Below are 12,604 nucleotides of genomic sequence, written 5' to 3'. Positions count from 1 at the left end.
AAACTTTTGTATGAAACATTTTTAGATATGATCGTTAGTTTGAGAGATATTGCTCTGTAACACTTTATTTGCCCCATCCTGTGTATATAATATTTACATATTAAAATACAGGAGATATTTTGGTGGCCTCCTTTAGCTGAGACACCCTGTATAATAGACTCCCGATTTTTTTGCAAAATAAAACGTTACTGTAGTCAATCAGCCAGAAATCGTTTCATTCCTCATAAATAACAGTATGAACTTTACTCTTTGCACGTCCTTGAATATTGTACGCGCTTTTTATTCTGTATTAACTTTTTCTCGAATACATCTGTAGTCTATGAATCACAACCGATTCGAATATTCATCTCTTACACGATTTTATTATTCAAACGACTTACCTCGAACACACCTGATGTAATTGTTGAACTCTTTCTGCAACCTGTTCGCTGCGTTTTGCTGTCTCATAAAGTTTTGCAGATGCTCGTCGAATATGTCGTCCGCGGTCCTGTCCACTTTGCCCAGATTTTGTAGAAACTGTGTGTAACAAACAAAGATAGAAGCTTATTATTACGATTCCGAACTTGAATATTATCGAAAATAAATAATCGTAGAATTGATGCGCAGCTTCCTTGCAGTTTTTAAGAACTTATTACGTAGCGAATCGTAAAAGAGTGTTTATGAAATTATTGCTCCGACTCAGGATTTTAATGGCGTTAATATTACAGCTATTTAGATTTAAATCGGATAACATGAATACGATTACGATTGCATGCGCTTTCTCACTGTTGGCAGCTGGTCGCATAAAATATAGGTTGTTAGCAGACTTTATCATTAATACGAGCGCCATACACAGTTGTTGTAATAGCATGGAACAGTGGCACACGGTGCTAATCAGACGTATAAAAACGTTCAATTTAACGACGTGTGCTAGACACGTTGACGGACGTTTGGACGGACGGTTCTATCAGATTATACGCGGACGAAGACAACGATTATTGTCCTGTGATACAGATCGATATCAATTGGATACCAAAGCAATTGAAATACAATTCTTAATTAGAATCTTCGATAGAAACGAACTAGTTGTGTTAGGTGAGATGATGTGCAGCTGCAAGGCAGATCGTGTGTATCCGAGATCGAATGGAAGGAAAGAAAAACAACGCAGTGTACGATACGACGAACGATGAAGCCTTTGAACCATTCGTTATCGACCGATAAGAAGTCAGCACCACCCAAGTACGCAAACGCACACGCGCGCGCGCGCATTTCCTCGGCTCGGTTCGAACGATGCTCGAGTTTTAAGAGTCACGAGGATTGTCAGCAGCCTCCATCTACCTGAGGATGCGATCGGAGTTACGTCACAGACGTGCAACTCGTGTGTATGTAGCGTGCAAAGTGTAAAGATCAGTCGGTTTACGTACATGTATCTTTCCACTGTATCGCACCGGCGCGGGCGGCGGCGTGTGGCGTAACGCGAGATACATAACACACCGCGAAGCACAGTTCCCTGTAACCCCTCCCTCTACCTCCTCTCCCCACCCGTATACTTACCACCTATCATTTTCTTACCTATTTTGAACATCTCCGGAGTGGATTAAAAATTCGGTGGATCCACATTAACATACTCTCACGCATAAGAGTGAACGGCTAGTAGAGTCCTTTAATACCAGAAAGAACGTACAGTCTAAAATAGCAGATAGAGAGGTTTGCAGAGAATTTCCAATATTATTCGATGATCATTTTTATTGCTGTCTTATACAAATATTAGTCAAATACATTCGAATGGATTTGAAATTAGAAAATTTTATTGGAAACAATAAAGGCCTCGTAGGCCGAGGACTGCTACGATTCGGACGGATAAACGTTGCTGGCTGGCTCTGCTACTAGTTATCATTCCATGCAATAAGGCGTGACGTTACGAAAGGACTCGTGATGAAACAATAGCCGTCGACCGCGGAGAAATTTCGCGTTGCGCGAATGTGTTACCTGTTCGACTCTCGTCGTCGCGTCGTATGGTGCATTTCCCCTGATCCGACACCTGCAACCACCGACTCCCCGTGATTCTGCGGCGGACGGACGTTCTAATGCGAAATGCGTTTTTCGAAACCTCGATCACTCGAAACCAAAAACACATACGTACTGCATTTTTACAGCTAGTAACAATGAAACTGAGCCAATTCGGGCTTCTGTTAGTTTCCCCTAACAAAATGACAAAATTCAAAACGAGTAATAAGTCTACATCTTAACTTTTCAATGCTCGTTTTGAATTTTGTCCCCCTAGACAGGCTCTCGAGAGCCATAGTGGCTATGGTGGGGATTCTTAACGCTATGTAACCTACAGGCGCGTATCTACATTTACGAATGATTTGCCCATGCCTGCCCTAGGAAAAACTAACATAAACCCGAACTGGCTCAATTTCATTGTTATTAGCTGTACAGCTAGTAACAATGAAAGTGAGCCAGCTATGTGCATTTGTTAGTTTCCCCTAGGGTATAAAATTCAAAACGAGTAATAAGCCTACGTCTTATTTTTTCAATGCTCGATTTGGTATCAATACTGTTAGATTTTAACATAAAGTTCATACGTCAGAGTAAACAGAATTTTAATGTACGTGATCGTGATGAGCGTAGGTTAAAATTGTTTTTATTGTGACGCATCAAAATTATGTTAAAACCCAACAGTATCAATACTAGATCGAGCATTGAAAAAATAAGACGTAGACTTATTACTAGTTTTGAATTTTGCCCCCTAGGGGAAACTAACATATGCACGTAGCTGGCTCAATTTCGTTGTTACTAGCTGTACATACACGATTTTTCTAATCACTCGATATCGTCAAAATCAAAGTTTTAACTTGAGGATAATAGTGCGCGTGTCTATAATAAGGTAAGGTTCAATCGCGAACCTGTTTCCATTTCCAGTATTCATACGAAAGCAAATTAACATGGGGCACGGGGAAAGATGCAGACATTGCATATGCGGGTCAGACTTGTTCAACACAAACGGGTTTACATTTCGTTCCCGGCACGCTGAGCGCGCGCGCGCCCGTCTATGTGTGTGCACATGCTAACTAAACCGGCTAACGGGACACGCGTTGAACAGCGTGACAAAAATTATGCCGCCTTTCTAAAATAATGTAGTAATAATCTAAGAATTGCAATGTAACCTACCAGTAAAGGCGGATATTCAATTGCAATTATTAAATTCAGAATCGTTAGAAAAATATTGAGTTCCAGTTCATGGACGAATGATCGCTAAAAATAAACAATTAAATACTCTTATAATATATGCAGCGGCATTGTTTACGTGATTAGTGATAACGATTCTTGAAGGAGAAGTAGAAAAGTAGAAGAGATATCACGTATGCACATATAGAAAAGTAGAATGAGTCAACTTGCGATAGATAAGCTTTATTTTCATACTTATAATACGAATCGTCGCCACCGGCTTATCTCTGTATTTCTCGATCTGTCTATACACACAGCACAGAGCAGGACAAGACAGAAAGAAGGCAGACAAGAATGATGATGATTCATGGGTAGTCAAGTAGTAATCAGTAATCAGTAATCACGACTATGTACTCGAGTTCGTTTAAATAACTGTCTATCTCAATCGCCCTATCTATCCAATAATAATTAAGGTATGAGATAGTCATTCATTCTATCATTTGAATTCTACTTAAAGCTAATTAAAAATAACAATATTCAGTATACTTTTACCACCCAATAAGCTTTTGAATGCATTAAGCTATTTGCACAGGGATAGGTACAATTATTTATGATTTTTCTGCTTGATTTTATTTTTTAAAACACATTCGTAATACGCCCCGGGTGGAAAAACATTGGTTGACGAGAACTAATTTTTCTGTAAATTCACTATCCCGCCGCCCTCTTACGTAAGCGCACCAACGACGAAATGGCGAAATGGGAGCATCACGGCACAATAATAGCGGTGCAATGGTAGATTCACGTCGTCTGCTCGTCTATTAATAAATTTAGGAGAGGATCATCTATTTTGGAAACGATAAGCTCGCTCGAGCCGCCGCCATCGACATACATAACGTCGTAGTACGCCGCCGACAATATGTATACCGTGGACCTACGTGTGCATACACGCCTCATAGTTTCACGGAAACGGATTATTACGTCGTCGTCGGCATCGTAGTTTCTCGCAAACCGGGAAAATCTGCAAACTTACTAACAGAATTTTCTATAAAACAATTATACGAGTTCCCGTTTCCATTTAACGTTGCGTATAAAAAATGTTATTATAAGAAACTGAGATTAATCGAACTACTTTCGATTGATTACAATTAATTGATTTTTAATCGTGAATATTGTGCAAGAGACGAATTCTTTTCTATTATACTTAATTAATATTTATATTTCATTAATTACCGTTCAGGAAGAGTAAATAGATCGCTACGAATCAGAATCGTAGAACACGGAAGGTAGAGAACAGGTGGTGGAAGTGGAAGAATCGGAAGGCAAGCAGGTAAAAACGCCCCATTTATCACACGTTGGCACGCGAAAGAGGGGCACGAAGAGAATGAGCGACCTCACGACTAGTCTCTCAAGTGCAGCAATAACAGCTCTTACGAGCGAAAGTGAGACCCTTCCACGTGTCGTTCGTACCTTCGCGTCCGGAGAGGCCGTGGCTCGTGCCTCTAAAACCGGCACCGCGCGAGAAGAAACGGGGCGCGGGATCGAAGAGACCACCAAGAAAATGGAATGTTGGCGCGGGGTTCGGGCATCAACCTCGGACGGCCGGACAGCCAACCAACTAGCCAGTCAGCCAGCCCATTTTATACGAACGGGTCCATCGGCCATCTCCCTGGCACACCCGTGGAACGTAATGACGTCACATCTGTCAGCAATTTTCGAGTTCTTATTCTAGCATTATTATTATTCCATCGTCTGAGTAAAATATGTTATATTTTATGGAGATCGATAATTGTATGTCGTATGTCATCCTATTACAATAACGATGGAAAAGTTCGCATGGGAAGAATTTTATAGATATGATTTCTTTTATTTCTTATCGCTTTTGAAGAGGGATTTTCCGAGGGAATTATGTACTTTCTCACTTCGCATGGGAAACTCGATTCGGCTGGTCGAGCTAACGGAACCATCACCGAGACGTCGTTTTGTCCACCTCTTTTCTCAACAAACCGACCGATCGACCGACCGACCGGCCTACCGTCTCTCTCTCTCTCTCTCTCTCACTCTCGGCAAGTATCAGGTATGCCATAACAGCTGACCGACAACCGGTGATGCGTATAGTATGTATGTACAAGGGTATACGTCACGACGCGGAAACCTTCTAGGTTATCTCTAACTGATCAAATTATCCTAATACCCTGTATGTTTTTACAGTTTTGCAGTATAGTAGAACATTGATTATCGGGACACCGGTTTCAGGAATATTCGAGAAGAGAATGAATTTGTACGCGTGTATGTATGTATTACATGTGTGGAAGGATTAAAACCGCGATTGCATTCGACCGGGCGTTTGTACGATTAATATCACCACTGATATACTACATATGTACAGCTAGTAACAATGAAACTGAGCCAGTTTGGGCTTGTATTAGTTTCCTTAGTAATAAGTCTACGTCTTAGATGCGTCAAAATTGTGTTAAAATTCAACAATATCATTGAAAAATAATATTATAATATAAATATATAATTATAATAATAATTTTATCGCTCTAGGGGGAACGAAGACAAGCTCAAATTGGCTCAGTTTTATTATTACTAGCTGTACAGCTTGGGATAATGATTCCTGGCGAGCTCTAGCTAATGTTAATTCCCCCTAAGAGGACAAGATTCAAAAAGAGTAATAAGTCTGTCTTATCTTTTCAATGCTCTCTGTCATGGATGCTAGTGAATTTTCAAATTTCAAAATGGAAGCAAATGAAGNTCAAATAAATATTTGGACTGAATGTAGTGTCAATTGATAAAGAAATGTAAAAAAAAACGATTTTCATTTCGGGAGGCGCCACTGCCTGCCAGTGGCGACACATTAAAGTGCTGCGGCACAGTGGTTGAGAATTACTGTATCAAGCGATCTTCAGATTTTGCGAAATTTTCGTTTTCAAGTTTCATATGAAACAATTTTCTCTATTATTAATACTTAACGAGTGTTTTGCAATAAAGAATTTTACCGTTTTTTGTTAATTACTCGTTAACTATCACCGCTAACGAAAAATGTTCCATACAAAAGTTGTAGCTCTAGTTATCAGCTACAAATAAAATCCTATGCAAGTTCCTTGTAGGTCTAACGATTTAGGCGTATTTGAGGAAAAACTTTGGAGACCATTTTGAAACGTCAAAATCCAGCAGCATCAATGTCAGATCGAGCATTAAAAAAAAAAGATTTATTACTGTCTTTTAATAATGTCCTCCTAGGAAAAATTAACACAAGCCAGAGCTGGCCAGGAATCATTGTCCCAAGCTATACATACGTGCACGGTGCGGTGCACGGTAAAAGCGTTTACATAGTACGTATCGCGTGAAACCTGTAACTTCGCTTATTCTCTCCCCGTGAAGTACCGAACGCGCGCGGTTACGATAAATGTTCGAATGGATCCAGTCAGCCACTTCCGCATTCTCTACGATGCACACACAGCCCTGACCGCGGAATTTAAAAGACGGACTGTTTCTTTGATCTGCGATCGATTATTAAAACACATACTATTCGGCTATTGTACATCACGTTTATCAATGAATGCATCCGCATTTTCCGACACAAGGACGTGTTCATTTTAATTATCTTCGTCATTCGTCACAAATTTTATACACAACAACAAACACAATGTCAACATCAACTCAAACAAATTATGGTACATATAATACTTCTCGTTGTGGAAGTAAAAGTTGCGCGCGCGTATGTGTAGGCACGTTGTCACGATGGTGCCGCGTGGAGTATCCTCTCCGGCTTCGCACGTAGCTTATGAGAAAATCTCGTTTAACTGATTTCTATTATACTTCTGATACCTATCTCACATCTTCTATAAATGATCCAAGTCTTCGATTCAATAATGAGTCTACCTACAATTTTGTTTGAAAGATTGATTTATGAACAATTTTTTAGTAGAACAGTGTTGGTGTGTAGTTAGGTTGGCAGTGAATTTGATATCGCGACGAATGGTAAAAATGATCCGAGTGCGCGCATAATTAAAACCGCGTCTACTACATCCGCCGACACGTATGTTAATTGATAGGATACTGGATGGCCTCCGCCGTATTAGGTACGACGCGACGGAATCACCGAGAGACCTTACGACACTATCATCCTATACTGGATGGACTTATTTGGGATTCGAGCTGTGCAAGAATACTCGGATCCATACATTGTTTGTATGTCTTATCAAGACGAGGTAACAACGAAGGGTAACATCTATTACGAAGTACACTGTTCCACTTATGATCCGATCTATGAAATGCAGTCGAAGAAGGTACATACAGGGTGTCCCAGAAAAAGTATTAGAGACGAAAAGTGATGATTCTGGAGGTTTTTCTGAACAACAATTTCCTTTGGTAAAATGGAAAGTGAGCCATGGTTTTCGAATTATTAACGAAAAACACTGACTAATAAAAAAGCGTGTAGGACCTGCGCTAATCCACAGCCGAGTGTCACGATCCGAGCTAACATACACGTGGCTGGGCGCAGATCCTACGCCTACTGTCATTGGTCATTGTTTTTCGTTAATAATTTGAAAACCATGACTCACTTTGCATTTTCGCAAAAGAAACTTTTGTTCAGAAGCACTTACAGGATCACCTGTCTTCGTCTTTAACACTTTTTCTCGGACACCCTATATATGGTTACTGGGAGTCCAAGGCATTTGTCGCACTCTTGGTCGTCTGCTATACGATCGCTCTGATTGGTAGGGGTTTTTCGTTAATAACTCAACAACCACGCCTTGGACAACATTTTGACGAAGGAAAATATTGTTCAAAATCACCTTAGTTCCTTCCCAGTTTCAGGCCTGAGACTATTTCTGAGGACACCCTGTACACGGTTACTGGGAGTCCAAGACAGTTGTCGCACTATTGGTCGCCCGCTGTACGAACGCTCTGATTGGTCGGTGTTTTTCGTTAGTAACTCAAAAACCATGCCTCGGATATTTTGACAAAGGAAAATATTGTTTAAAATCACCTCAGTTCCTCCCCATTTTCGGGCTTGACACTAGCTCTGAGACACCCTGTACATGGTTACTGGACTTTATTGCGTGCATTATCGTTATACGGACAAGTGTCCTATGCCGCAGCCTGCTAATGTTTTACGATTATTTTGCCGCGTTACGTAGCACGGTAATAATGAGGTAGCGGTCACAAGTTCCCACGAGTCATCAAGGGAATTTACGTTCCCAGCACATGCGAAAAATCGCGAAACCGATCCCCCCTATTTGCTACTTGCTAAAAGATCAACGGATTGTCGATCCTTTGTAACGTCCGACTTAAAGCTTAACGCGAAGTTCATAGTCATGAGTGCATACTGATGAAGCGAAATGGTCGTGATTACGACGCGCAACGTGGCCCAGCCGGCGTAATCGGGTGGCAACGGCAACCGCAACGAAGGTCAATATAATTATGTGCTTATCCACACCTATCCGTCCGCGAATACATCATCTACCTAGAAGCTGCTGCGACGCAATGTGGTACATTACACATATGTGAAATTGTAGAAGACCACGCGGGGCATAGATAGATCGGAGCAGAGGATATTAATATCACTGCGTAAGGTTCAACGTCATCGTCCAGGCTTTCGTCCGACGTTAGGACGTAACGCATATAGCCTGTGCACGCGGTGAATGATGTAAGAAGAAAACGTTCGAATTGCTCAGCCGTCCAGCTGCAATAATGCCATAGCGGCGGCATAGCGTCTAAACGCGGATGGAATAAGACGAGGACGATCCAAAGAAAACCGAGTAGAAAAAGAGGAGCTGGGGACTGAATTGAACTGAAGGAGCTTTTCAAGATAGAATGCGCTTAACGAATGCGCCATCGTGAAACACGCTCGGTCGCATGGAGCCATTCAGAGCCGATTCAGACACGTTTACTCAATAACGAGTAAACTGATTCTTAATTATTTCGTCTGTGAATGTTTGATATTCTACAGGAATTACATAGATCGTTCAACCGTTTGAAATCGCGTCAATTAACTCTGAATCTCCGCGGTGGTTCTTTCCCCTGGCGTCTGCCAATTTTAATTGGCATGCATCCAAGAACGGACTGAGGAAATTAAACAAAAGCAAAAATAACTCCGGGGGAAAGTTACGGTAATTTCATTTATAACTTTAAATCTAGTAAACGTTCAACGTCTAACTTCATGACGAACTTCTAAGTGACCCTTGAGAGTGAAACTATTTTTTACAATTTGCATTTTAATTGTAACACGTCGAATGTTGCATATTTGATAGTAAACGAAAATTTTATATAGGACATGTATGTACCGTCGTCGACAGTGTCGACACTTAGCTTGCACGTAATTCTAATTTTTCGTACAGAAAATCAGACTCCACGTACTTACGTGGCTCGCGTTTCACTAAAATTCGGATATAACGGAACCCGCGAGCCCGTTCGAGGAGAAGGGAGGGGCGGCGGCAGGAGAGACGGTAGCTATCCTCGAGAGCTGCAAGCTCGTAGATATATATTTGCCGAGAGTCGCGGTGCAAAAGCGTCCGGGACAGCACCGGGACCAGAATAGTATGTAAACGCTGGTAGTAGTAGCCTAGGGAGGCTACATTAATTCCAATTTCTATCTCTCCGTCTCTACGGTTTCGTACAATTTCCACGATGTTTGTTACCGAATCCCTAAGACACATCTGATGTAAAATCATCTTTCGGGATTACCGGAGGAATCATCATCTTCTCGGTCAGTCAACGGAACAAACGAGAGATGTAAATCCCGGTATAACCGGTACGATACCGCGCAACAGCTGCGGGGTATGAGAAAATGCAAGATCCCCGCGCCCCGTCTTGTTAATGTTCTTTGGCATTCTGGTACACAGAAACATCGACTTTCCTCGCCTCGAGTGGCTTGGCGAACCTTTAAAGCTTGTGCAAATCCCCAGTTCCAATCTTCACGATTGTCGATCGAACTGATTTTCTTTATTCTCACCGAGATTCGAAGCTGCTACCCCCGCCGTCGTTGTTGTGTTGGCTTCGACGAGAATCGGTTCTCGAACGCGGCCAACGACGCTTAGAGACCGGTTCTATATGTACAGATATGGTCCTTCTAACCAACAGCCAACGTACTACGGTAGTGGTAAAAGAAAGTTAAGACACGCACGAATTATACAATCTTACGGTATGTTTACTTACTCACGCGAAGAAATGAAATAAAAGAGTCAAGAAATCAATGATCCCTGTGTACTACTTCTAAGAGGTGTAAGTTTTGTGAAAAGAAAATTGTTTTACTAAAAAGACGCATAGCCTACATCCATCGTTTCACATTGCTCCGTTGTGTGTTTCTGTAATGATTAATAAAACGAGTTCTTTTTTGTGGCTGTAAAAATGGAAATGAAAATGAATCCTTCAGAAATAGCGATGGCTAATACGTATTACTGCACGATACATCGAGTCTACTACCACCGACACAGAATTACGCAGGTTAAATTTATTCAAAGGAGTTCGCGATTCGCGGATCTGAGAACGCAAACATTTCTTGTCGATATAGACATTGAAATACGTATTCGTTTCACGTGACAGTCTACATCGTCTACATCCACCCGGTTTACAATTATTTCGCTCGCGACCTCACTCTCCGGCTCGGGAGTTGGGAGTGCGTGCGGCGACTGGCGTTGAAGGTGCACCAGTGCGCGCGCGAGCGTATGTATGCATTACTACGCTGAACCAGGCCCAGGAGTTGCATAATTCAGTCATTTTCGAAATGGAAGTACGCGACTGGTACATGTTTTGCAGCCGGTTGCATAAGTCACCTCTGAAAAACTTAACGCATCCCTCGCCGCCGGCACTGTTTGCTAAATATTGAATCAGATAAAAACAAGGATGCGCGCCTACGCCGTCGTGTAGTCCCTCAGCCGTGAAATGTCAAACGTGTTACGTATATCGGTTCGTGGCAGCAAATCATATGCTGGGTTATGAAAATGAATCGACGCATTAACGTAATTAAGAAACAAGTATATAGGTACCGATCGAGAATAACGAGGTTGGGTCCATTCGAAACCGATCGAGCGACTGACATACTCTTCGAAGAGAAACTCGTTTCGAACAGACGAACGGACGTACACATACAGACACACACAAATGTCTAACCGTGATACTTGTTAGTGCAAATTATTCGCAGGCTTATGAGAAACGACGCGTTAAAATATTTGAAGATCGAGTCGATTGATTCAAGTACAGATTACCGGAAGAGAGAATTAAGGTTTACACTCTGAATGCGAAACCGAAACCGATCGAGTGATTAAATCCTCGAAGAAACCTGTTACGTACAGCAAAGACAGACATGTACGAGTAACCGTGGCCAGCAACCACCACCACTTACCTTCTCCTTCGCTCTGCCTGCGTGTTTTTGCACCGACTTCGCGATCATCGCACCCTTGCTTTCAGCCATTTTCTTCACGATATTCGAAAGTACAGTGATGATGGTCAATCCGCGTAGCACACTGGAAATTTAACTCGCGAGCCGGCCTTGCCTCTGGTTTCCTCTCTCCGTGTCCCCAACGAACCGAGTCACACGACCGAAACGCACGATGACGCACGAGCGAAGCGCAAAGAAACACTGAACACGGTTGAAATGTGAACACTCTGACGAGTCGACACCGCGAGGAAACTGCGAAAGTACCAACTACGCCACTACTACGCAAGTGTTGAGCACATCGTGAGATTTTTTGTAACTAGGCGTTTAAAAGCATGCGCGAGTGACGTAACAGCTAGGGATGCCACGTGACCGCATACCCGTGCATAATGTTCAAGCATTTGTTCAACATTCGATCGAATTGAGCGCTAACAGGAATCTGTATGACGCACGTATAAATTGATTTAATGACAAAAAATAAGAGTTATTAATACTTCTTATTTTCATAATAAACTCATTCGATTTACGCCACTCCTGACCTATTCGATTTATGCAACTCTTGACCTCGTATGCAGAATTAGAAAGTATTTGAAATTCGATTTTGAAAAATATTTCATTTACTAAAGAAACAGAATGCAAACTTATTTCTAAATAATCAATCAAATAGAGAAAATTGTACGTCCAAATAAACTAAACAAATGATTTCAAATAATATGCAGCCAGATAACATATTTTATTTTCAAGATTATTTTAAAAAAAAGCGTCATGATTTCCAAGAATGCTTTTGCACACTTGGAATCTAATGATACTCAACTCTTGACCTCGTATGCAGAATTAGAAAGTATTTGAAATTCGATTTTGAAAAATATTTCATTTACTAAAGAAACAGAATGCAAACTTATTTCTAAATAATCAATCAAATAGAGAAAATTGTACGTCCAAATAAACTAAACAAATGATTTCAAATAATATGCAGCCAGATAACATATTTTATTTTCAAGATTATTTTAAAAAAAAGCGTCATGATTTCCAAGAATGCTTTTGCACACTTGGAATCTAATGATACCTTTA

General features: G+C 41.2%; 1 protein-coding gene across 5 annotated transcripts in view; it reads right to left on the bottom strand.

Moving 5' to 3' along the window:
- Positions 1-11,800, bottom strand: part of Amph (amphiphysin) — a 17,006-nt gene extending 5,206 nt beyond the window's left edge. For 4 of the 5 annotated variants that reach the window (XM_018023919.2, XM_018023920.2, XM_018023923.2 and 1 more), the window contains exons 1-2: positions 1,063-1,263; positions 381-516 (exon numbers count right to left, since the gene is read on the bottom strand). In XM_018023919.2, coding sequence (XP_017879408.1) covers positions 381-516; positions 1,063-1,248 — 322 coding nt within the window. In that variant the 5' untranslated portion in view covers positions 1,249-1,263. Of the gene's footprint in view, positions 1-380; positions 517-1,062; positions 1,264-11,500 lie in introns of those variants that run through there. The other variant, XM_018023921.2, reaches the window with a different exon arrangement.
- Positions 11,801-12,604: the final 804 nt, after the last annotated feature.

This window comes from Ceratina calcarata, unplaced genomic scaffold (genome assembly GCF_001652005.2).
Source record: "Ceratina calcarata isolate Rehan_Ccalc_2016 unplaced genomic scaffold, ASM165200v1 scaffold311.2, whole genome shotgun sequence".
In the NCBI taxonomy this organism is placed as follows: Eukaryota; Metazoa; Arthropoda; class Insecta; order Hymenoptera; family Apidae; genus Ceratina; species Ceratina calcarata.
The sequence above is the reverse complement of the archived record's forward strand: the minus strand, read 5'-3'. Positions and strand labels throughout refer to the sequence as shown.